The sequence below is a fragment of the Peromyscus californicus genome, unplaced genomic scaffold, assembly GCF_007827085.1.
Source record: "Peromyscus californicus insignis strain IS unplaced genomic scaffold, ASM782708v3 Scaffold_7__1_contigs__length_154581171, whole genome shotgun sequence".
Taxonomy (NCBI): domain Eukaryota; kingdom Metazoa; phylum Chordata; class Mammalia; order Rodentia; family Cricetidae; genus Peromyscus; species Peromyscus californicus.
In genome coordinates, this window is record NW_026294595.1 from 116,952,705 (window position 1) to 116,979,787 (window position 27,083).

Sequence of the window (27,083 nt, forward strand, 5' to 3'; positions counted from 1 at the left end):
TGACAAATCAAAAGGCACCACTTAAAAACCCCATAGAGACGACTGGAGGGCTGCAGAAAGACTATAGAAAAGTTCTACCCAGCTAGTGGCAAATGCACAGTGCTAAGCAACTGTTGTCAAGTGAAGGCAAACAGCAAGGACTGTGAAATGAAAAAGATGGGAGGAGTGAGGAAACACCTGGGGAAATAAGGCAAAGCTGGAGAGATGCAGGTCAGGACTGATGGCTGAGTTGAGTCCACAGGGAAGGATTTAAAGAATGGGTTCTGGGAGGAACCTGAATGCTGAAAGTATGAGACAGACTCAGAACGGAGCCGTACTCTTAGCCCAAGAGAGCACATTTGGAAGGCAGTGTGGAACCATGCTTCTAAAATTTGGTTGTTCGATTTTTAACTTTCATCCTGTATTTTCAAACTATTTGATGGTGTGTTAAAAGAATGCCAACAGTACAGCTTATGACGGACTTCATTCCCAGGGCCACCCCAGGCACTGGGGAAATCTGAGCTTGTTGACTCAGAAATCCTTTGAGTGGTATGGTAACTTTGTCTTTAGATGTTTATGCATTGGCAGCCACACAGACTTACTTCCCTCTTGGTGTTTAGGTGCTGGATTTCCTGGTCTGGTGCCCATTAAATTACGGAGTGCTGGAACTTGTCATCTGCTAATAACGTTACTAACAACACATTTCAGTAACGAGGCCCCTTCCTGGTAGTTTTGCTGCTCAGTTTCCTGTGGATACATCTCAGAAGACAGACATTAGAAGTAACATGAAGAGCCAGTTTATGGGCTTAAGACCTCATTTTGAGATTAAGACCTATATCTTAGGAAGCTAAATCCTAGGATTTTGCTTTTTAAAATGTATTCATTAACATTCTATTGCATTTCTATGTACAAAGTGTGATCTGGCCAGGTTTGAAGGAGTCTAGTACTACTGACCACAAATTTAGAAACTGGTGAAATGCGATTAAAATGTCTTGTCACTTAGCAACCAAAAATGCCTTCAAAGGGTTATTGTGATGCCAAAAATGATGTTTATTGGGACAGGGAACATGAAACAAATAAAGCCTTAAAATGGAAGATACTAATGGTTTCACATAGAATGCTGTGCTCGGATAGTCAATTAAATCCTAATTGAAATATAATTCTGCATAAACTTTAATTATTTGACAATGAGTACATGCATCCAATTAACTGGGAAAAGTTTTCTCCGAAGTCAGTTGGAGTGGCACGGTGCCAGTTTGTCAGGGCATCCAGATTTCAGTTTGAATCTCAGCTCTGCCACTTACCAGCTTGCAGACTTTTGTAAGTGCCTCTGAGCTTCAGTCTCCTCATTTGTAAAATAGGAATGATAATCTTCACTCTCCAAGAATTTGATCAAGGGTTATAAGTAAAATACAGAGAGATGAGAAAGCATAAAATCTGGCATGGGAAAGTATAGTGAACACCTAAAAATGGCAGCTATCATCTCTATTATTATGATTACCACTGCTGCATGTGGGTAATAGACACCCATTTCCCCCCTCTTCTCCAAAGCAGAAATTCCATAAAACAAATGCTTTGGGTTTTTTTCTTTCTTTCTTTCTTTTTCTCAAATTTCTTGAGTATAGACTTAAAAACAGATTCAATCCAGCACAATTATGCCCATGGCAGGAAGGAAGTGATCCTTGCTTCCCAGAAAAATTATACTCGAATGCTTATTTCTCTGCTATGTGTGTTTTATTCCTAAAAGTATTTAGCTTTTAGTTTTCTCCTGTCTAGACATTTCTAGCCATTTACATTCCTCTCCCTTCAGTAAATCTGCCATTATTTTTTTCAACAGGTACCAGCCAAAAGACCCATAAGCCCTTATGAGCTAACAGTGAAGTTTCAGCTGAGGAAGGAAATAAAAACCAGTTTCCTGCAAATCATGACACAAGAAGTTGGGGATGCATTTGTTTGTGTCTTTCGTCTCAGGTTTATAGAACAGTCTTTGCTTTTTATGTTGAAAAACTGTCAGTTATTACTGACGGTTGGCCAGGTATCTTTTCATCTCCAGGATCCTGGATTCATACTATAAAATTCAACTCTGATCAAAGCAGAAGAAAGAAAGAGAGAGGGGGGGGGGAGAGAGAGAGAGGGAGAGACAGAGAGAGAAGGAGGGAGGGAGGGAGGGAGGGTGGAAGGAAGGAAGAAAGGAAGGAAGGAAGGAAGGAAGGAAGGAAGGAAGGAAGGAAGGAAGGAAAGCTGAGCACAGAGGTAAACACAGAATCTCATCTCATCTATATTTCCCATGAAAGTAAAAGGCCTCAGAGCAGTGGTCTTCAACCTTCCTAAATGCCAAGACCCTTCAATACAGTTCTTCATATTGTGGTGACCTCCAAAAAATAAGATTATTTTTGTTACTACTTCATAACTAACTTTGCTACTGTTATGAATCATAATGTAAATATTTTTGGAGATAGAGGGTTGCCAAAGGGGTCGTGCCCCACAGGTTAAGAACTGCTGCCTTAGAGTATTTTAGAGAAATAGCACTTTTTAAAGGTACTAGATACTCACTAAATATTTTTAGGTGGCCAAAAGAATGAGGAAATGATAAAGAAATTTACCGTGACTGTGACTGCACATCATTTTTCTTAAGTGAAATGTGCTGCTTGCTCCTGGGATTAAAGGTAGGAATTAACTAAGAAAAATCATTGTTTAAAGGATTCTTCCTGGAATAAAGGACTCTTTTATGAGTTGACAATATATAGTCCCTCCACAGCAGAATATGATGGCTACAGATGCCAGGAACCTTAGCCCCCTTCTTTATTAGGGCTGGTGCTTCCTATGGAATTGAAGTTTTGAAGTATTTCCTTTCTGAGACAGGAAATGATGCAAGCATATGATATCTGGGATTGGCTCAGTCTACTTCACAGCGATTTCTGTCCTTTGTATCAGCAAAGACCTTTAGGAGAAGAAGGTCATTTCAGGCTGATGTAAAATAGCAGTGGATTTGTCGCTGTGGTTTTTGAATGCTGTAAAGAAAGTGTGGTATTCAAATATGAGCCAAGTCTAAATCCTCATTTTTATTAAATTTTTAATTAAATAGGTATGGTGGAGCAGATCTTTAATCCCAGCACTCTGGAGGCAGGGGATCTTTGTGAGTTCAAGGCCAGTGTGGCCTACACAGTGAGTTTCTGAAAGTCAAAGCTACCTTTTCTCAAAATGAGACAGACAAAAAGGAAAATTTATTAAATGAAAAAAATTAAACATTTTAAATGAGGTAAGGACAATATTTTTTGGTGAGGCTAACAGAGATATCACATTCTAAGCCTTCAGGCCAAATCCTCTCTCTGTACTTGACTGCTTCAGACATCACAAGTGTGGTAGTTTTTGTTGTTTGTTTGTTTTATACTTTTAAACCATCTTCTAACTTCCTAGACACCAACAGTTCTACTTAAGTCTGGCACTACCTATCCAGAAACAGTGTAAACACAGATTAAGTGTTCCCCCCACCCCACCCCATCCATCCTACCCCAAGAGAATCTCCACTTCACACAGCAGTTGCAGGACTGCGCTGGTTCAAAGAATGTTCTACAGCCCCTCTTAGGCTAATAATGTGCTACAGTGACTCCTAAACTTGGCACAAGCCATCTACTATCACTTATTTGTTAGAGAGGAGAAATATGAAATTCTCTGTGAATATCTGAAACAGTGCCCGGTAGAGGGCCTTAATAGTCTAAATGAGCTTGGGGACCACTCTCTCTGCAGATTTGAGATACCACCCACTTGTCATGACTGCACTTATCAATCAGGACTTTCTGCAGACCATGGTGTTTAGGACTTTCATGGTGGTTCCATGACATAGGCATGGCTGATTAAGTCATTGGTAGCCTCCTCTTTCCTCCCCAGAAGTCAAGGGCGAGACTGAAAGTTGTAGCTTTCTTATCACATGGTTTGTTCTGCTGATGACCAACCTGTAATGTCCTATCAGGGTTGCTATGAGCTTCACATGCAAAAATCAGCTTCCACAAGGATTTCCCAGAGGATGTGGTAAGCTATACAGACGATGGCAAGATGCAGTCTACAAATGTTACAGGAAGAAGGAAAATGTATTAGAATGTGTTTGGTCCAGGCTGGACTCTTCACACTCAGGACTGATGAGAAGGGATGACATCAAAGCCTTGGTCAACTCAGCTCCATCCGATGCTTGTCTCGTCCTCCCACCCCTGTCTTGTAGGAGGCTGAGTCTAGACACTTTCTCACTGGCTGGTGTTAGGGAAGCTCACTCCCTTGGTCTGTAGGCCTCTCTTTAAGCTGATGTCTGATATGTAACCTCATAATGGTGGCTGGCTTACCCCAGAGCAAAGGAGTGGGAATGATAGCATGTACTAGATAGAGTTAGCAGTCACTTTGTAATCTCATTGCAAATGTAGCTTACCATGGTTTTGGCTGCACTCTGCTAATTAGAATCGAATCCAGAATTGCATCATAGAGAAATTGAAGAGTCCCCTCTCTTGAAAGGGTATCTAAGGCTTTGTGGGCATATTTTTAAAACCACCATAATCCCAAGCATCTTTCCAGTTTTCTGTCCCAAGACATCTTACCTCCTGGCTGTGTCTCTGCCCAGGATTCTTCAAGATTTACTCAAATATTAAATCCTTTTACTGACTTAAGCTCAAAAGTCCTTTCTAATACCATCTAAGGTTTTAGAGTCAGTGAAAACTTGGGGACGATGCTAGTTTATAGAAAATGATGTCACTGGTAGACAGGAGGTGGCTGAAGGTTATCTTAATAGAGGTTCAAGTCAATCCTGTATCACAGGGACTGTCACCCCTCAGCAAGGAGTTCACATGTGCAGCTTGCTAAGCTGAGTCAACTCCCACAGCTTTCTCAGCTCGTTCTGAAGCAGTGGTCAACACACTTTAGACCAAATAGGAATGAATCTTGACTTTGCAGGCCACATATGGTCTGTCTGTGCTTTTCTTTCTTTTTATCACCACCCTTTAGAAATGTAAAATGCCTTCTTAGCTGGCAGGCTGTACATGCTAAGACAAGGCTCCAGGCTCTCTCGTTTACAGACCGCTGCTCTGCAGCATTCAGAGAGATGTGCAGGCTGTCCTTGAAAGTGTTTTAGCTGAGTGTCACTGCACCACCCCATCTCCCTGAGAACCCCTCCTTTCCACACTCCTCAAGTGACCTAAAGAGATCTAATTTATCTTACTCTAAGTAAAGAGCTTGGGAGTCCTCCTTTCAGGGTGGGTGCGTTTTACATAGAATTTCTCTCAAGCCTTCAGGGAGACTGAAACAGGTTCAAAAATTAAGTCAGCAGGATGACTAATGTGGTTCTGTCAGAAAAGAATTACAGACCTGTAGGTGATGGTCTCTCTGAGAACGCATTTTGCGTTTCTATCCATCAAGTGACTAGCAATAACCTCCAACCACAGGGAGAAGAACCGATGGACAACCAGCCAGTAAGCACTTCTTGCTGCTCACTAAATGTTGGCACAAAAAGGTTTCATATGACAATGGAAACTTTTGTCAAATTTGCCTTCTAAAGGGAGAACATACTGTAGTCTTACAATTTGGCATTTATATCTTCATTGTTTAACATTAGTTCATTCCATCAAGAGCATCAGGTGTGTTGGGGTGCATGAGCACACACACACACACACACACACACACACACACACACACACACACACACACACACACACACACACTGGTGGGGGGGATCATATCTTTAAAACCACTTACACGAAAATTCTTAAAACCAATTAAAATAAAAACCAACTGCAATTTAACTTTGCTAGGATATTAGAAAAAAGTGTATTATGTAGCCCGGATGTCTACAAAAGAAGCTATGCTAATATGCACACACGATTGATGATGGCATGCTGGCAGAGGTAAGGAAGAAATGAAGTTGAAAGAAACTCAAAGCAGTGCATAGGCACCAGTGTTTGACAGACTGTTAAGTAGTGACACATTTCTATTTGATTTTGAAGTCCAAAGCACCCCCGATTTGTCAACTTGAGATGGTTCATGTAAACCATGCCAGGACTGGCCAACTCTTGCAAGAGCAGGAGGGTCTAACTATGAATAATTTAAAGGGTCAATAAATGAGGAATGTATCTGTTTGTACTCTTCAGTCCTTAGTTAACCCTCTTAACATTTTCTGAATAGGACTAATTATTAGTTATAGTTAAAACTGACCAAAAACGTAATTTAATTAGCTTTAATGAGATAGACTTTACAGGGCCATCTTTTGCCTTGAATATGTAATGTTTCTTCCTCTAATTATTTGTTCTTGTTAGTGATCCTGATCCTACCCTCTCTTAGCTTAGTGTTGAGAAGGTTATACACTCACGATTTATTTGAACTGTTCAGGAAACATATATGTTTGTTTGAATACTTGTCATGTGATGGGAAAGTCCCTTGCTCCATCTTGATTTGTGTGTGATTGACATTTGCAGTTATAGGACAGCCTTTATTGCAATTACTGCTTGTAGTTTCCACAAACAACCCCTTATTTGTAGCACAAAGGTTCAAAACTGGGATCATTTTCATGTGTATAGATCTTCTGGGAGGTCCATAAAATGGGGGTACTGGTCCCAGCAAGGCAAGAATTATCCCACAGTAGCAATGAGAATGGGGAGAGATGATTTAGTCTCCATAAGCAAACTGTAAAGAACACAGGAAATCGTAAACCATCCCTTCCTCAGAGGGTGGCTATAGGGCTGTTGAGTGAGTTCTTCTTGTTGGCATTGTTTCTGGCCCCTCGAGGACTTCTAGCTCTTTAGGACCGAGGGGCCCCCACACATTCAGCAATCTTCCCCAGGACCCATGAGAGGGAACTGACCCGCAAAGCAACTGATTGCCATTTCAATGAGTGCCAGCACTTGCGGAGATGTTTTTCATTGATCATGAGCCAGTCTGATGCCTTTTCTTTTTTTATTCACCAAACATATTTCTGTGGAGAGGAGACAGCTGGAATTCCGTTACAGTTATCCAAAAAGAGGACATCCGATAAGGGCAGACTTCTGTAAATTGACCAATTTGGCAGCAAGAACAAAGAACATGCCAGAATATTCTTGAACTGGAGATCCATATGTCATTTCATGTATACAGCACGGCCCACACTGGCAGTGGCCCACAGTGCCACCAGATGAGGAGAGGCGGATGTTATTTGTCTTTTGATGTCGTTTCTGATATTTATGTTGATTGAGCATCGTTTACCATGCTCAACAATTTCACTAGTTCTTGAGTCTGTTGACAAATTGCTGTTTAGAAAATGGTTAATGGAGCCACGGGTAAAGCTCAGTGGTAGAGCACTCACCTTATAGGCATAAGACCTCAAATATATAAGCACATATATATATATAGTTTATATATATATAATTTTTTTATATTCTGGAGATGATTCATTAGCGCAAGTGTTGCCTTCACAAAGGGAAAAGAAAGAGTATTGGGGGGAAAGCATAATGACCTAAAATACAACTCTTTTTGGAATATATTCCTAATAGGAATTTTTTTGGTAAATTCAAGATGAGGTAAACTTAGAATTTCCTGCTTTGTAAAATAGTTTGAGAAATATATATATAGGATAATTAGTATTATCAGTAGTCTTGAAAGAGGTGACAGATTTATTACTAAATGAAAGTAATGTATACTAAACTGAAAATGACAGCTGATTTTTAAAGCACAGCTCGGTGGGGAAGAAATTGTGTGTCCTTAGAGACAGGGAGGAGAAAGTTGTAATCGGCCTGGAAATCACAGGATGTGTGCTACTGTCCGTCTCGCTGAGGCAGGCCCCGAGGGATGACAACAGGATATATTCCTATTTGCGACAGAAAGAGAACAGATATTGGAAGCAACTGTCTCAAACCATCAGTCAAAATGAACAACCCTGACAAGGGCACAAAAGGGAAAATAGAAAATCTAACCAGGAATATCTGCAAGTAGCACAACCGTGCAAAAATGACTGTCAGGTGCATGCTTCACTTGGTTAAAGATTGTATGTCAAGTGTGTGTGTGTGTGTGTGTGTGTGTGTGTTTGTGTGTGTGTGTGTGTGTGTGTGTGTGTGTGTGTGTGTGTGTACATGTTGAGGGGCTGCATGCACATACTCATGTATACACATATGGAGGCACCTACGGGCCTCTTCCTCTACCATTCTCCACTGTACTTTGTGAGACAGCATTTCTAACTGAAGCTAGAGCTGACTGATTGGCTACACTGACTGACCATTGAGCCTGCAGGACCTTCCCATCTCTGCCTCGCAGCCAGCCCCAGGACTACAAGCATGCACAACCACACCCAGCCTTTTACAGAGGTGCTTGCTGTCCAAACTCACACCTTCCTGCTCGCACCACACGTGCTTTGGCACTTGCTCTCAACCCCAGCCTTCTCTCCTGATCCTTACTAATTTTCCTCTCTGCATCTACGCCATCTCTTTTCCTACTAAAGCATACCTGTTAGATAGCAGATGATTATGTTAAACCAATCTGTTACCTTTTGCTTCCAAGCTCCCCACCTTCAGTTTCCTAGGCTACTTCTGGGGTGGAATTCAAGGTGATAGAATATGGTGATCAATCAAGCCCATGGCACAGGCATTCAATAGTGTCTACTCCCTGCTTGCTGCAGAAGATCTGGGCTGCTGCAGAACATACAACATTACTGTGGTGCCAGTAAAACAGAACACTTGTTACAGCTATGTGATAAAGTTGGTGGTGTCATCTCTCTTGTGTATTTCCATTTACACACTCACCAAAGCTACTGATTCTGCCCCCCAGAATGTCTCCTTAATCTATCCTGCTTTCCTGCCTCACCCACCACCTCTTTCTCTCAGGCCTCTGTCTTCCTTCCTCTGACAGATTTTAATCAGCTCCAAGGGAGTTTTTATGTAGCTGCCTTTTCTCTTCACCTTGCTCCTTGCATAATCAACATAGCTACTACCATGTGAAAGAGAATCCTTCCATGTCTCCCTACTACCCTTCCACCAAAAGATATGAAGCCCCTTCTAAAATGGCCACTTAATCACCTGACCTTACTTCTGCCTCCACTTCCTCTGTGGCAGGTCCTCCAACTATGCTAAATTACTGTACATCCCCAAGCATGTACAATCTCAAGGTTTTGTTCCCTACCCAATAGAACATTCCCTCGGCAACTCACCCCTTCTTCCTCTTCCATTTCCTCCTTTTGCCCAAAGCTCTCCCACTTAGGCCTATCTGTGGCACTTGCTGTCTACACCCTAATCCCATGGGCTACTTTCAAATCTTCAAAAATGTCAAGGTCCTTCCATATGAGGCCTCTCGTGTGTGTGCCCTGGAGCATGATCTGTTCCCCCAAGCTTTACCTTCTTAAGTTCTACTGATCAGTTTTACTTTGTAAGAGCCTTAGGATCCTCAACTTAAATGCCACTTCCACAGGGAAGCCCCAGATGATCTTGTTAAGAGCCAATTAGCAATCTGCATTTCCCATCATCAGTACTTATCGTGATTGGGAATAATCTGTTTGTGTAGTTGTTTGGTTTAAAATGTTCTTAGATCAGGTCTACAGGAAACAAACTCTCAGGCTAGAATTCAAGGACAAGCAGCGATCCCAGGAAGCTCTAGCAGGGGAATAGTGAAATGAGATAGGGGAGGAAAGGAAAACAAAATAGTTGTATGGACAAAGACATTGTGGGGACAGCTGGGTCTCAGTCCTCTGGCAGACACTGGAAGGATGTATGCATATAACCCAGAGTTGCCCCACTGAAGGTGCGTGAATGCTTGGCTCTGATGATTCACCCCACTACTCACAACCCATTGACTAGCTTGCCTCTAGGTATTGAATTGATACCCTGCCCCACTTCAAGACCAGAAAAACAGGCTTCCCTGAGAGACCAGACAAAAAAAAACCTCCTGCAACATGTTCATAGGGAGAATTCACTGGTATCCACAGAAATCAGAGGTGAGAAACAAGGGAGGGACAGCTTGAGGGACAATATCCATCTGTCCATCGGACTCTCGGCTCTACCACTCTTCTCCTCGCCAGTGTATTTCAAGCAGTGTGATGGGATAGGAATATAGTGTGACTCACAAAATTCATATGTCATTTTCAAGTTTTGAAAAGCCATTTTAAAAATGAAAGGAAGCATAGACAGACCTCTGTAATCCCAGCCTTGGGAAGGCTCAGGCAGGAGGTCACCTGACTGAAAATGCATTTTTACTTTGTAAAACTAGAATGTTTGATCTAAATGTGGGTGTCTAAAATGTCATTGCAACACATTGTCCTCAGTATCTGGGATGTGTTTTAAATTTACAGGACATCCCAGTTTGGATGAGCACATTTCAAATGCCAAATAGCTGTACGTGGTCAGTGGCTGTCATAGTCCTAAAAACAAAGTATGATAGAGTCTAGATGCTTAGAAAATTTTGCTCCGTGAGAAAAGGTTTTCTTGGATAAGGCAGTACCTCCTGTGAGAAGCCTTCACTGGCCACTCGTGACTGGAATTGGATGCTCACCTTGAGGATATACAGCCCTCCCTGCTTCCTCCAGCATACTGTTTGGCTGGCAACCATAGCAGAGGTTCTGGGTCTCCTTAGTAGGCTTCTGGAAGAGCCATTTTTCTGCCCTGTTCAGTATTTGTGTCTGGAATCCCCAACTCAGTCTCTGAAGAGAAGAACTCCAAAAATTTTCACTCAAAGGTTTTTGTTTGCTTGTTTTAATTTATTAATTTATTTATTCTATATCCTGACTGCAGTTTCCACTCCCTCCTCTCCCCCCAGACCCTCCTCCTACCTCCCCTCTGCATGCCCCCCCCATCCACTCCTCTTCAAATCTGTTCAGAAAAGGGCAGGACTCCCATGGATATCAACAACACATGGCATATCAAGTTGTAGTAAGACTAAGCACCTCACCCTGTATCAAGGCTACCCAGTATGAGGAATCAGGTCCCAAAAGCCAGCAAAAGAGTCAGAGATGGCCCTTGCTCCCACTCTTAGGAGTCTCACAAGAAAACCAAGCTACACAACTGTCACATATTTGAAGAGGGTCTAGGTCAGTCCTATGCAGATTCCCTAGTTGTCAGTTCAGTCTCTGTGAGCCCCTGTGAGCCCAGGTTAGTTGTGCGTGGGTTTTCTTGTGATGCCCTTGACTCCTCTGGCTCCTACAATCCTTCCTCCCTCTCTTCAGCAGGATTCCCTGCCACTCAAAGGTTTTAAACATACGTTAAAAAAAAAGTGATTTAATTAAGACTTTCATAGCAAAATTTTAGTGAAAATATAAATTTTACACATTAATCTTATAAAACAATCTAACTTTTTCTAATAAATAGCTATTATATTCTCAAGTGAATACTCAACTCATGGCTACAAGGTTCAGAAGGTGGAGAGTGAGCAATCTGGTCATGAACCTAAATGAGCTGCCCATAGCCATATTTGATGAATGAGAAATACAGCACAACATAACTTCTGTTCTTACTAGTTAATACACTAGAGCCAATGTTTCTCAGGGTGTGACAACCCACCCATAACAGCTTTGGATTATTACCTGGGATTTTTTTTTAGACTCTCAAAGATTCAGGCCCCACCCCAACTCTGCTAAAGCAGAATTCAGCAATGTGCAATATAAGAAGCCTGCCTAGGGCTTCTGGGCCATTTGAGATCCTCAGCTTTAGATCCAGCAAGTTCTAAATGACATCCATAGAAGGACATCATGAGAATTAAAGGGAAGACAGAGTCCTAAGCACTAACTATACACAAACTCAGCTTTGACTTTTGCTGCCTAAACCTATGTAGTTTCTCTGATTGCAAATTATAGGTGCTCTCCACATCCCCAGGTTCTACAGCTTCAGATTCCACTAAAGAGAAGAATTACATCTCTACTGAGCAAGTTTGGCATCTTTTCCTTTTTATCATTATTCCCTAAACCAAACAGTATAATGATTCACACAGCCTTCAGTTTGTATTAGGTGGTAAAGTCATCTAGAGATGTTGTAGTGCTCGCTTCGGCAGCACATATACTAAAATTGGAACGATACAGAGATGTTGTAAACGTGTACAGGATGACTGCACAGGTGATGTAAAATGCACTGTTTTATATAAGGATGATATCTGTGAATTCTGATATTCAAGTTGGCATGGTACCAGTCCCATGTGGTACCCACTATACTTTCAATCCCACTATACTTTCAAGTGATGTAAAAGGAATGATGTGTTGAAATTTATACAATATGAGATACAGATAAAAATTTGGTTACACCAAGCCATTATTGAATTTCAACAATTTTTAGAAGTGAAAAATATGCAAATAAAGTATTTTTCTTTTCTACACCTGTTAGTCAGCCTTGGTGTGGTTGTGAAGTCTATAGGATTAGCAACTCTGTGAGGGCACATTGTTATTAAATGTCAGATTCAACCTTTATATATCATTTCCACTATAAACTTCAGAAAATTCCAAGGGTTACCTTAAAGGTTTTGTTTTCACCTAAAATTGTGGGGTTCAACACAGAAGGGATAAATATTTTGAAAGGAAAAGTTCTAATAGCATGAAAATGAAGGCTTTTACTTTTCAGAATAACATGGGGATGACCACAGACTTAGATATATGTGTATTCAGTTGTACCAAAGAGGGCATAAATTAGGCAATTCAGTGTGCAAAAGAAGGTCCCTCTGGAGTTGTCTCACAAGGAAACTAGCACTCATACATGTATATCTACCATCAGTGACATCACAAGGGACCTTGGAGATAAGACCCTGAGGGGGAATACAACACTGAACTAAGGACTGTCTCATTCAGCTCAATCACTCAGCATTTATTCGGATATGTGGAGATGAAACAAGCTTTAGTTTTTCCAAACATTCATTCCTAGCTGCACTTCCATGTTGTATAGGGAGACAGACATGTCTCATGAAACTCTTCCATCTGTCTCGGGCATGATTTTGTTTTCCAAAGAACTTAATTTATTCCTTCCCTAGCATCTTGAACCTTGGAGGCACCCAACAAACATTAATTGATGATAAAGATATCTAACGGCTTTTGAATTTATTCATGGGATGATGCTTCTATTTCAAGACAGTCTTTATATACTTCCCATTCTTCAGCAAATTAAAAAGAAAGAAAGAAAAAAATCTGCTTTCATTTGCCAATTCTGAATTTAACATCTGCACAGAGTACAATGTGTGCCTGCTTGAAACAAATGTGTAGGCACACTGGTTGTCTTGACTGGGGAACAGAAATGACAGTATAGAGAATTATAGGTTTTAGAAGGGTATGCAACCCCAAGGCTTGAAGTTAATGGAAAAATACAACTGGGGAGAAGGAATGGGGGAGGGAAGACAATTCCACTGAAATGCTCTTGTGGTAAACTAACTTTGGTCACAACTTCCCCAGCTCTGGAGTAGAAATAAGGTTATGTGGATATGTGGGAATGGGTGTGATTTATGGTTGCTTCTCCAACATAAATCACCTAGCACGATGACTGCCTATGTCAGCATAATTTGACCTCTGATCTCACTTGTTCCATCAAGTCATGGGAAGACTTTGGGAACATTGCTTAATTTCCATTCATTAGCTTCTTTTAAAAATGACGTGTTGCTATTTTCTTATTATTTTCATTCCTTAGTAGGTCTTGATTGTGTACAGGATGCTGTGTGTCTCTATGGGCTCCACAACTTCCTCTGGGAAGGCTTTGCTGATGAATCGTGTTTGTGAAATACCTAGAAATCCTTCACTTAAAAGCTAACCCTATTGGGGTAAAAGTATCTGTATCAACATGCCATATGCTGAACCATATGTTAGTTATTAGGGGCTCACGTGATATTGAAAATAGATCTCCAGTGTATTGATTTCTGCTATTTTTACACCAAGATACATCACAGCCTACTGGGTGTGCCAGAGTCACACTGTTAGTGTTGAAATGCCATGAAGTTCAATTTTTCTGCAGATACTTGGTGACCTCTTACTCAAAACTTGGCTCTCTGCCATCATACAGAATGTGTAGAAGGGACAGATGCATGCTGTAGTTTCCTGTACTTCCTCTTCTTGCACATTTAGGTCTCCCTTGACAGATATGCACACTTTAAAAATAGTACTTTCCAGGATTTCCTCTTCTTTCTACTGGTGACTATGCTGTTTGAGACACGGTTCCGCAGGCAGGTTTCCTCACCCCATGACCGAAGACCAATGCGTGAGTCATCCAGCTACTCTTTGAGTTTTTTGGGGTAGGGTAGAGCTGCTTCCGGCAGGCAGGAAAGCATTCTCTACTGGCCATGGAGCCTCGCCATCTTCGCAGGAAATTTTACATCATCTATCTAGAAAGCTACATTGGAGCAAGGTCCACACACGCAGCTGGTGGCCCGAGGAAACCATCCCTGCCTTTGGCCCATTGTTCTAGTAAGGAGATGAAATGGCAGCAGGTGTGTAAAGTAAAGGTCTACTCTCTAATATCTGAGTCAACCGTCTTGAAAAATTCTTCCCCATATTATTTATGGACCTCCAATTTGGTAAGTAATTTGAAGATATTGGAAGTGGGTTGTTTCTCCTTTTTTTTTCTAATGTGTTCACAAACTAGACAGGCAAGGCCAAGTAAGGCAATTTCCATATTTCATGAAGTCATAAATAGTTGTGGAGTACATAGCACATTTTCACTCTACATCCTTAGTCAACATCAGGAAATGAATCGGACAAAGATGCTTGCCTGGGTAGAACAGACTTTCAAGCAGTGACAGGTACATAAAAACATGAACATGATACCTGCATAAACTCCATGATAGATGACTGAGAGACAGACAGAGAGAGAGAGAGAGAGAGAGAGAGAGAGAGAGAGAGAGAGAGAGAGAGAGAGAGAGAGAGAGAGAGAGATCTGTATAAGGAGGAAAGGTGTGTGGGTGACAAATGTGATTTTAGATGGAAGATTGATTCAGCCTAATTGAAAGGATACATTTGAACAAAGACTTGAAGGACTTAGCCAGGAAGGAGGCTAGGCAGATAAGGCAGGTGTGGAAAGAAGGGTTCCTAATATCTTGGAGAAACAGCCACAGCCTGTAAGGCTGGCAGCAAATGAGAGAGAATGTAGTCTGATCAGCTCACATCTTGGTGAATATAAAGCCAATACATTCATAACCAAGAGTGGAGAAAGATTTATTACAGGGAGCAGGTATGAGAATGTGTGAGTTATTTCTAAAACAGTGCTCTCATCCACCAAAAGAAGAATATATGTGTTTATATAGGATGGGCCCATTCTGTTCACTCATTTGTTTGTTTGTTTGCATGTTTGTTTGTTTGTTTGAGACAAGGTTTCTCTGTGTAGACCTGACTGTCCTGGAACTTGCTCTGTAGTAGACCATGCTGGCCTCAAACTCAGAAATCTACCTTCTACTACCCCCTCCGTGAGTGCTGTGCCACTACTGCCTGGCAAGGAGTGTGCCTGGTCCATTCTTGATCTTACTCAGTTAAGGGGTACTGTCTTAGTCACTGTTCTGTTGCTGTAAAGAGACACAATTACCAAGGCAGCCCTTAAAAAAGAAAGCACTTAACTGGGGACTTGCTTACAGTTTCAGAGGTTTAGTCCATTATCATCATGGTGGGGAGCATGGCAGCATGTAGGCAGCTGGATCAGTAGCTGAGAGCTACATCCTGACTTGTAGGCAGAAAGAGAAACTCTAGGCTTGGAATGGGCTTTTGAAACCTCAAAGCCCACCCCTAGCAACACACTTCCTCCCAAAAGGCCACATCTCTAAATCCTTCTAATCCTTCCAAGTAGTCATTCCCTGGTGACTAAACATTCAAATATGTAAGACCATGGAGGCCATTCTTATTCAAATCACCAAAGGTGCTTTCTTGAGTATGCTCAGTTGAATATCATAATCTTAGAAAAGAAAGATTATAGATATATCCAGGGGAATGTGTATCTCAAGGTCATGGAGCATGTGTTTAAAAGATTACAATGGTAGACAATAATACCCCTGGGCATGTTCTGCTTCCACCATAAAGTTTTAGTTTAAAAATTAAAAAAAAAAAGACACCGTGAAAGTGTATTAAAACTATCCCTATATATGTATTAAAGTCTATCCCTAAATATGCCAGTCTTCCCTTAGCAGCTAACAGGAGAATAGAGAAGCCTGAATCCAGGGGATCCTGAGGAGCTCCACCACAGAGATCTTTTTGCTATCAGAAATTTTGAGCAAAGACTTTGTGTGACCCAGCTCACATTTTCCAACCAACTGACTTTCCAGCTAAGGACAGACTTTGGAAATCAGAGCTGGATCAACAAAGCTTGTGAGACGTCATTGCTGTAGACATGGAGAGAAAGAGGACGGGGACGGGTTCCAAGAGTGGGGGTAAAATGATGGATTCTAATTCACTTTGCTCCTTAAAATTGATTACATCTGCTTTTTAGGAACCATTATCTAATACTAAAGAAATATGGATTTAAAAAAAAAAAACCTAACCTACAGGTTTGTGCAGTTCAAGCACAGACTCTCAGGTGGACAGGATACCTTTTCAACTTAAAGAAATGAAATTTATGTCAAGCAGAAGTACTAATTACTGCCTGGGTAGAATACAACATTTTCCTCTTAATCCCTTGGCATGTGTGTATGGAGCTCCTAATTGATTTAAGCTACCATACTAGGTGCTGAGACAAGGGACATCTCTATTACAAAGTACTTAAGGTTGGGTAATTCATAAGAAGGTTTATTTAGCACACAATTTGAAGGCCTATGGTCCAAAGTTGGGCATTTCCATCTGTTTGTTCTCTGGTAATGATCTTCACAATGGCCCAATGCATGTGAAAGAGACCAGATGGGGAGACAACCTCTTTGCGGAAACTAACAGGAAGCCTCAAGAATACATTGGTTCTTTTTTTTTACTATTCCCATATCCCTATCACCTTCTATCAGCTCCATCTCTCAAAAAGTACACTACCTCATCACTACCACATTGGTAATCGATTGATTACCTTTGCGGGATACAGAAGCCATACACCAACCAACCATTGCAGCAGATGAGCATAGGTTACAAGAATCTGCATGGTAAGAGAGAAGCTGAGCTTTGGAGTAATCTGACCTGCATTGGAACAGCTCTAAACAAACTCTGCCAGATCAGGACAGTTACCTAATTTCTACCTCCTCGATTTCTGTATCTGTGAAACTGGAAATTAGGAGAGTAGGAATATTGTGGAGTTCACTGGAGCGTGTGTTAGACAAGCACATAGGCACTAGAAGCAGCAACTGCCACAAACCACAGAGGAAGACCACCATGTGGACACCTATTTATTCTTCCTGAAAGACAAGCATGAGGCTTCCCATTAATACGAGGCAGCCAACGTGGAGACTTCCCACTAAGATAGATCAAGCGGCTGATGACACCTCCGGAATCCAGACTGCAGTGGTCTGGATCTAGTCATCCCTCTCTCCTCCTTTCTGTTTCTCCCATCCTCTTCTGCCTCCCGCCTTTCCATTCTGGAGTGATGGAACACAGCTAACCATGGCAGATAGGCTCTTTGAACTAAGACATCTGGTGAGGGAATGGATGCTGGGCACCAGACTTGAGCAGAGTGGGGAGGAGACCGAAGAAACATGACAGTGACATGCTGTAGGTGCTCCTAGATGGCTGTGAAGGATGTGTTGGGAAGCTGGTATAACTTGAGTGTGATCTGTGGCTTAGGTAAGAGGAATGCCATCTCTGTTCATTTCCAGGTCTTGATGGATGTGTCGTGGTTGGGAGGAGAATGGGCTTTTTGTATAGAACACACACATCAAAGTGTTCAGAGCTGATGGAATAGTAAGGGAGTAATTATGTCTGTAGTTCGCTCCCTAGTGTTTCAGGCTAAAAACAAAAACAAAAAAAAAATTACTTCTGTCATTCTTGCTGTTTAAAATTATTCCATTGTAAAAAATATCTTCTTATAAAATATAAATATCTATATTAAGATAAAATACACCATGGCAATGTATAAAGACATAAATATCTTCGGTATTAAAAAACAAAATTTTAGAGTTGTAATATTGAACCTACCTGGTTTATGTGTCAAAAAAGTTGGGATTTTTTGTGTTCTTTCTGTGAACTCAGAAAATTCATAGAAGAGAGCAGCTTGGATCCTCAGCTTAAGTCTTAAAGTATAATTTTGTGCATTTTTGTCTCTCCTGAATTTAACCATCATATTCAGACAATAAATATTAGCTGTCTTTCCAGGAAGGCAGTAACAGATTGACCTCAGGACCTTTACATCGGCTATTTGTTAGATGTGGCAGTCCTACCCAAAGTGTTGTGATCACACCTACTTTTTGAGGTTGTTATTGAATTAAACTCAGTACTCTACACAGAGCATTTTCAAAGTGAATAGAAGGTAGCCGCCTGCAATCAGTACATACTAGCTGATGCCCACGTAGCTATATAATTAAACCAAGTATAAACATTATCATACCAATGGCAGTGATACTCTTTAGGCTCATTTCTCTTATGTAATCTAATTTCATTTCCAAATGTGTGTTTCTAGACAATTTTGAAATGTGTGAAATGAAAATATAGAGATGGGAAGAATATAAAATTCAAGCAAGACTGAGTTCCTTGCCCATAAGAGAGTGCTAACTTGGGGCTCAGTTGGTTAAGGGGATACTAAACTCCTTAGTTTGGATCCGGATCCGATGTAGGACTACTGCAGGCAGCACTATGGATCTGCAACAGCAGCTGAGGAAGACCACTGGGGCTTGGTAGCCAGCCAGTCTAGATGAACGAGAGACCTTGTCTCCATCAATGAGGTGGGTGGGGGCTGGAGAGACTGCACAGTGTTAAGGTCTCTTGCTGCACAAGCATGAGGCTCTGAGTTCAAAGCTCCAGCGCCCATGTAAAATGCTGGACATGGCCACACACGCCACGCAGTCGGAGACAGGAGGATCTCTGGAGTTTGCTGACTACCAGCCTAGTTGCAGGTTCAGTGACAGACGTTGTGTCAGGGGAATGAGACAGAGAGTGATATAGCAGGACACCTGAAATCCTCTTTTGGCTTCTGACCATCATCTGGGGTGCATTTATCTGCACATATATGTACAGATATACCACCAATCACATATCCACACAACCCCTCTCCCCCGCCCCCAGAAAAAAAAAGTGGAGGGGAAGTGATTTCAAAAGAAACCCAGAATTGACTTCTGGCCTCCACACACACACACACACACACACACACACACACACACACACACACACACACGCAATCAAATAGGAACACATACAAATACCTACATACACAGAAGAATGCTAACTAATTTAGTAAGAGGTAACAGAAAACATATCGCATATGTTATTCAACTACTATCAATTACTTACAACAATAATAATCCCATAAGCTGCCCCAACTTCTAGCTACATACAACGCAGTACAGGTTGTAGGTTGGTCCTCTGATGGAAGCTGGGATCGGGTAGGTCGTTCTATTTTAAGGTGTGCCTGACTTAAGCTTGGCTTCAGACTCCACTTTGGGTTGAAGGCTGTTCTGCCTGCTCCTTGTTCCTCTTCAACCAGCAGCTGTTATGCATCTTCTTCCCAGGGCAAATGGCGGGCGCTTAGGACGCAAATCCAATTATGCGGCACATTTAGGTATTGCGGGTATCTCTTGCACTTGCATTTCATTATCCAAGTCAAGTCGTGTAGTTGAGTCCAACATGCATGGAGTGTAAGTATTTCCTACTCACAGAGGGAGGACACTGACATATAGTAATCCCATTACAGGGGACTAAAGATTTAGGAGCAAGAATTTAGTCCGTAAACTGCTGTATTTGAACTCGCTCGGGTGGAAAAGTCTGGAGACCTGTACGTAAGAAAAGGCATCAGCCTACCAGCAAGAGGTACACATCAGACTGCTGAGGAGCAGCCATGGACTTCCGGTTCTCTTCCGGTTTCTGTACACAGCTGGCGGAAGGAAATAAAATCATCAAGATAACACCTCTTGGCCGTAATGTTGGGATTCTGCCCTTGCAATCCTCCTTCAATATAGAATTAAACATGCAGAATTCCTGTCACAGTCCAGCCAGCGACAGACTCCTTCTCATATGAATTCATTCTGCAGGAGGACTCCCTCATTTTATTCATGTAAACTTCATGAAATATATTCTTGCAAATAGCACATGCTTAATAAATATAGATTAAAAGATTGAGGGTCAGAAATAATATTAGAGAAGCAAGAAGGATTCTGCAGCAGAATTCTTCCTGGTTATTACGTTTTTCAGTATGGGAAAGTAAAATGTCATATCATACACAACATAAAAACTGTGGAAATTTATTATCTCAAGTGAATATATGATCCTAAATGTGTATTAACTGAGATAATTTAGCTATCTGGAAGCTTGCTTCTGTGTGACATTAAAAAAAAAAAAAAAAAAAGCCCGGTGCTTCCCTGTAGGTATTGCTTCACATTTATTGTAACCCTTTTAAAATCCCTTCTAGGAACCACAAGTTTATATGCCCTTTCCCACTTAACTTTTTATTGTTTATATGTTTCCTGTGAAGATAGACAGACCAAGCTGTTCCTTACCAAATGCTGGTAACTGAGTAATGTAACACTCCCCACCCCCAACCACACACACACCGGCAGAGGCCCACTTTTTCAGTAAAAACTAACCCTTTGGAAGCATTTGAAATGGATGGAAAGATAGAAGGCAGCCAAAATGTCCTTCTAAAAGACAGTGAGATGCATGCTAATCTTACTGCCCAAGATAGCAGGTGGGCTTTGAAAGCAAGCCTTCTGCGTTGGCGCCCCCTGCTGGATGTGAGTGTGAATTGTCTCTGAAATTAAAAACAGCCTGAACCTTTTCAGCTGAGCGCACGCACACTTGCTACTCAAGTGGCAAATCCAGCCTACTCCTAGGATGCATTTCTTCCATGATAAACATGCCAAGCAATCCGTGAGCTAGCTTCCCAAGAGCAGAAATACTCAAATAGAAAACCAGAGCCTACTCAAAATAGGGAAGAAAAGCGTGCCGCTGGGATGTCTGTGTTAGGGAGTTAGGGCCTGCCTGTGAAGGCAGAGAAAACCCAGCAAGACCTGCCAGGTGAAACCCCTTTGTGAGAGCGCTGGATTTGAGGGTCTGAATGTGAATTTCCTTTTTATGCATTTGAAACCCCCGGAAACAGTTCTGCACGTTCCGGTTACTTGTTCCTTTCCTTGCCTGTCTTTTCCTGTTAAGGACGCAGTCTGTCCTTACTCTCTAAGGGACATGGCAACCAGACTAATTTTAAAGGCAGCCTGTCACCTACAGACTTCAGACCTATTATGAAATCTGTGTTATGAAGTCTGTCTGTTGGGGAATAGCTGGCAGATTTTTTTTTTTCCTGCTTGACTCAGTTCATTTGGTAGGGAGGAAGGGGAGAAATATTGACTAAATTTTTGGCACGTGCTCTCACACCAGCTTGGCATTATTAAGGGAACAAGAACAACCATGATGGTTATTTCCTCCCAAGAGCAAAAACGAATGCTGTCACCCTCATGAAGAATCTCAACAGAGAACACTGCAGATGCTGTGTGGGGCTTTTAAATATGTCACTTACATCAGTGGATTTAAAAGCTCACAGAGAAGCGCCCCCCCCCACTTCTCATATTCAAAAATTGCATTGTGTCCCTCATATCTGATGGCAAACTGAGTGGATTCTGACATGTTTAGGTACTGACTGACTGTACTCTTCTCCGGAGTGGAAGCTGTCCAGTGGATTGTTTTTCAGAGGATCTTGGTAAACGCTTCTCTGCGAGTGTAGCAAGGATTCTCATACTCCTGTATCGGAAGCCAGAAGTAAGGCTGAGCAAGGCAGCACACGCCTGTCATCCCAACACATAGGCGTCAGAAGCATGAGAACTGCAAATTCAAGGCCACACCTTGCACAGAGTGAAACCCTGTCTCAAAAGCCCAAATCAAACCAAACCAGAAAAGAATGAATGGCAGCAGATGGTGGAACTCAAAACACACACAGCAAATAAGTGTTGGTGACTTGGGCCAACTTAAGGACCAGGATGGAGAGGCCTCAGTGATCTTTCTACTCTGTGACATTGGCTAAGGTGGTCATTCTGCATTCTACAGGTAGCTGGGATGGACTAGAGGGTGCCACACTGCCTCCCTCACATGTCTGTCTCTTCACTGCCTGATTCCTGTCCGGGGAGTCTATCCTGGACTGCATTGCAGTTATGGCTACCTTTCCAAAAGCAAAAAGCAGAAACTGTCATTCTGAGGACAGCTTGGAAGTCTTAGGACAGATCCTACCTATCTCCTTGGTCCAAACAAGTGACACTACAGATCACATGTGCACAGAATGGAGCTAGGTGCTGCTGGCAGACAGAAGGGCTTGTGGACATCTGTACTTCGTATTGATAGCTTTTGACTTTCAGTTTTCTGTCTATAACTACATTTTATGTTCTGTTGTCGTGCCTTTATATAAGATAATCATTTATATTTCCCTTCCCACAAAAGTGTTTTGGAGATCTCCCCAAAATTAATTGCAAAATCAGGCCTTTACTTGCCCTTGGAAATATATTTTTCCTAACTGTGAATTCACAGCTAGAACATATTTTAAGACATAAAAATAATTAGTTGCAAGCAGCCAGTCTCCATTGCAACTGCCATTTATTTCATTTTTTTCAGAGTTTTACAATTGATCAACATAATGAATTCAGAACAAAAAAAATCATAGCATTGATGTGTTAGACCATCATATACAAACTATGTGAAAATAAAAATTTTGGAAGCATGCATCTAACAAAACCATAAAAGGCATAGAAAATCAGCCAAGCTCCTTACCCTGTGCATGCTACTTAATTCAAAGCAGAAAAGGGGATTGGAAGTGAAATGTGTTTGGCATTTTTGGAAATGGCCAGCAAAGAGAGAGATGTTTCCAGCACCACTGAGTGAATATTGTTTACTTCAACATTCCCTCTAGCAAATGCAGGGAGAAGGAACAAGTATAAATGTACTTATTTATGTAGGGGATTCTTCTGTTTCATGCCTCTGATTCAGCTCTCTGCTGTACTTTTTGGGAGTCATGCTACATTTGTTGCAATTAATTTCAGTGTTGCATATTAGCCATAAGGAGATATTTCCTAAATTGACTTGATTTTTCTTCTCCCCCTGTGGTTTTCTTGAAAGATGAGAGTGGTCCAGAGGAAAAGCAAACCGCAGAAGAAATGGAAGGGCAGAGCCAAGAAGCAGGTGGGCTCAGGTTTCTTTTGAGGAGTCTCCTAGGCCTCATCCACAGAGGTGAACAACAACTTTACTCAATGTTATTGCCTGAAAATGCTTATGCCTTGTACCTGATTAACCCGTGTTCTTTCTTCTCTCCAGTTTTATTAACTCTTTAAGTTGACTGTGCTCCCATAAAAAAACATCCACTCTTATTCGTCGCTTCACTTTCCATTTCCTTCCTGTAATAACAGATTGCTTAGTGATGCACTAAGAATTGTGGGTCAAGATTGGAAGCACAACATCAGAGCTTGAATGACTTAGAGCAGGTCAAAATGAGCAGACTGAGTTAGAGGAGGAAGGGGAAGAAACTAGATCTACTTGAAGAAAACGAAGAAAGGCTTTCTCTCCACACTAAATGGGGTCTTTTATACTCTCCTGCTTTTAATTTTGAAGAGCCATGGGTCCGGCCATTTCTCTACATGTTGTAGATGATGCCGTAGAGCCCAACCAACCTCTTGCTCCCAACAGCTCTAAGTAAGATCAAACACCTTCCTGATATCACCCCCGTTAAGAAAAGACAGCTATGTCCATCAAATGTTTATAGATTTTTATGCTGTAGAGTATACATTTAGCATTTCAAAATAATAGCCCTTAAAATTCAAAAGGGATTAAAATTATCTTTGACTTATCACACATGCCCCCCAAACACACACACACACACACACACACACACACACACACACACACACACACACATTCCTGTCCTTATGAATGTTCTCCTTTAAAAGAACAATAGCCACAATCATATGGTTTATAAAAATATCCCCTTTCCTTTCAATCTCCAAGTTATTTCCCTGTTCTGTTGAGTCCCAGAAGGGAGCATGTATTTTAAAAAGTGGGTTCTGTCTCCTGTGCTGGCCACATCCTAGTCCATATGCTGAACTCTCAGAATTAAAGCAGGTGATGTGGTGAGTTTTCCACTGAAAACTTCTACGTTGCTCTTGGAACTTGGAAGTTCTTGGAGTATTCTTGGAAGGCGAGCTCTTATTATTAACTTGGAATATGGACTTGAAGAAAGCTAATCAGAAGCAGCATTGAAGCAAGACAGGAAGGATCCTGTGTGCCTGTTCCAGGGTCAGCTGGCTTCCTTTGTTGAAACATGGTCCTTTCCTTAGAACAGAATTAATTTCTAGTACTGTAAACTGTTCTCATCCAACCATCGCTAGCCCCTACCCACACACCATTATGCTATGTTGAAGATGCAGCTTACATGAAAAGCTGTCACTGTTTTTACTGTTCAGGGATGACATGTATTAGTCAGCCAACTGCTGGCAGCTGAGGCCATGGTCTGACTGTTGAAGTTTTATAAGTTTTGCTCACTCAGTGTTCTGTTCCAAGCTGTCTTTACCAACATTAATTTTTCTCCCATCACTGTACACACACACACATGCGTGCACACACACACACACACACACACACACACACACACACACACACACGATGCATGCACACCCACACATATACACTAGTGCCTGTGTTTTATTCATCCGTTCTTCCCCCCTAAATCAGTTGGGTTCTGGTAATTTCATTTTGGTTTTGTGACTACCTTCTGTGAGTTCAGAGTGCCCGAGTATAAGCCATCTTCTCTACCTCTTAGATATAAAAAGCATTAGCACCCAATATTGCTCCCTCTCAGCCTTTTACCACAGGGCCTCCTCTGTCTTCCTTGGTGGCTCCTCTTGCTCATCCAAGACAGTGGGCAGACTGACAGAGTCTAGCAGCAGGGCTCATTTCACATTCTGTGGCCAGTGTCACTGGGTGCTGTCCCATTCATTTTGCCATGCCGCAGCCTCCTCAGTCAGATGACAGGACAATTGAAGATGTGGTTCTGGTTGTTAAGGCCCCTTGACCTGCTGTTAGTTCTCAAAATAAAAACATCTTGCTTTCCTTTCTTATAGTTTCCAGGGCCAGTGTTGATTGCATAACTCTGCAGAGCTCTTCCACGTGATGGAAAATCACAATCTCAAAATAGCATAATTTTCAAGTTCTGACAGCTATCACCATCAAGTCAAATACAACTGTATATAGTATTTATCAAGAAATCAATAATAAATGTATATCGAAGGTTTATCGCCTCCCCAGCATTGCAAACATTTCAATTAGTTCTCAAAACAACATCTACAGTTCTTTGAAGCTTATAGTCTGATGGGGGGATACAAACATAAACAAATTAAAAGGATAAAATTATCAGAATGTTCAAGTGGCTTACAGGGTGTAAATGGTGAAATTGGGGTAACCCTCAGAAGGCAACTCTGAGCGAGACTCACTGAGGAAGTGTTGCTTTAAAATGAGCTTTGAATGCTGAGGTGGTGAAAGACCATTCTAGATAGGGGGAACAGATGATAAATTGGCTTCACAATGGGGGTGGGGGTGACTGGAGCAAGGTGGGCTCAAGAGAACAGAGTGAAATCAGATAAGTAATCCTAGGACCAAACCGTGTCTGACAGCATGTGATTTGACTTGACTACAGAGAAAACTCGGTGGAAAAATTTAAATATTGGAAGCAATGATCTATGTATTAATGAACTCATTTGGCCCATGCGTAAAAATGGGTCAAAAGAGACAGAGTTAGAAGATGACTACAGGAAAACAATGACAAGGGATTCTGGAAACAGAGGCGAAAAGATTGAAACATGGCACATTCTGGAAGTAAGAAGCAGCAGGGTCCACAGGCTAAAGAGCTGGGTGGGCACGTGGGGGAAAGAGGAAGCCACTTGGGTCCTAGGAGTGCAGCTTCAGTGTCTTAAAGGCCAACAGTGTCACTTAACTGGAAGACAGGAAGAAATCAAGTTGAAAGTGGTGGTACCTGAGAAGGAGGCTGAGTCAGGAAGATGGCAAGTTCAAGAACTGTTTGGACTCCATAGTAAGATCTGTCTTGAAAAAGAAAGGAAAGGGAAACAACACAGGAATGGTGGTGATGGCAGTCTTTAGGTCGTCAAAGGACAGATACCAGCACTTAGGTAAGGGAGTTAGGAAGACTACTGGACAAGCATTGCGTGACTTCTGCAGGACGTCAGAAGCGAAGACTCGCAAGACAGTAATAGTAACTTTTCTCAGGCAGTTTTGCTCTGAAGGGAGATGGAAATGGGAAAGGGCTGTTACAGTATGGGAAGGTTAAGGGCCTGTGCTTTTTTTGAGTTGAAGATAGACACCAAGCAAAAGAAAGTGATACACACACACACACACACACACACACACACACACACACACACACACCATCTACCTTCTACAGATATTATTCTCTGTTCCAATAGAGATGCAACCTAAAAGTAACACCCATATATAATGAACAAATGATATGCTGAAAATAAGAACATGTCCTTGAAATGTGTATTTTATCTTTAAGTCTGTGACTGAATAACTTTAAGAAAACTATGCATATTGTTTTACCAGCTGTGAGATGACTTTAATAAGTTCTTGTGTCCTAATCCTACTGTTTTCATGGTAGTAGCTAACTATCTAGCACTGTAGAGGCCAAACATGAACCAAATCTCTGTGGTTCTGAGGAGACCAGTAGGAGAGATCATCTCTAACTGGCCTTAATTGGTACTGTGAGGGGAACAGAGAACTCCCTGTCCTTGGTCCCCATGCTGTAACTGGGTGATATGAGATCCTTGTGTGTCTTTGGGTGCCTTACTTTGAGTGATCTCCTTCTCCTGGACTACAGTGCTGACTGTTACAGAACCACTTTGTCCAGCTAGACAGTGGAGTGGATTGCCAATCCTTAGAAGTGCTGAGCTAAGAAAAAGCAAACCAAAAATCACGCACATCAGAGCACTTTGTAGAAACTTGCATGGATATATGTTACTATACAGGGCAAATATATATATATATATATATATCCTTTGAACTCTTAATCTTTCCTCAGACTCCTAAGTGCTATGAGGAAGCAAAATACTACTGGAGTTGCTGGCATAGTATGGTTGAC

The 27,083-nt window shown here is 41.6% G+C and overlaps 1 protein-coding gene across 3 annotated transcripts in view; it reads left to right on the forward strand.

The window, feature by feature from the left end:
- Macrod2 (mono-ADP ribosylhydrolase 2) overlaps positions 1–27,083 on the forward strand; it is a 1,966,896-nt gene that overhangs the window by 1,811,404 nt on the left and 128,409 nt on the right. For 2 of the 3 annotated variants that reach the window (XM_052726012.1, XM_052726010.1), the window contains one exon: positions 23,060–23,170. In XM_052726012.1, coding sequence (XP_052581972.1) covers positions 23,060–23,170 — 111 coding nt within the window. The remainder of the gene's footprint in view (positions 1–23,059; positions 23,171–27,083) is intronic. The other variant, XM_052726011.1, reaches the window with a different exon arrangement.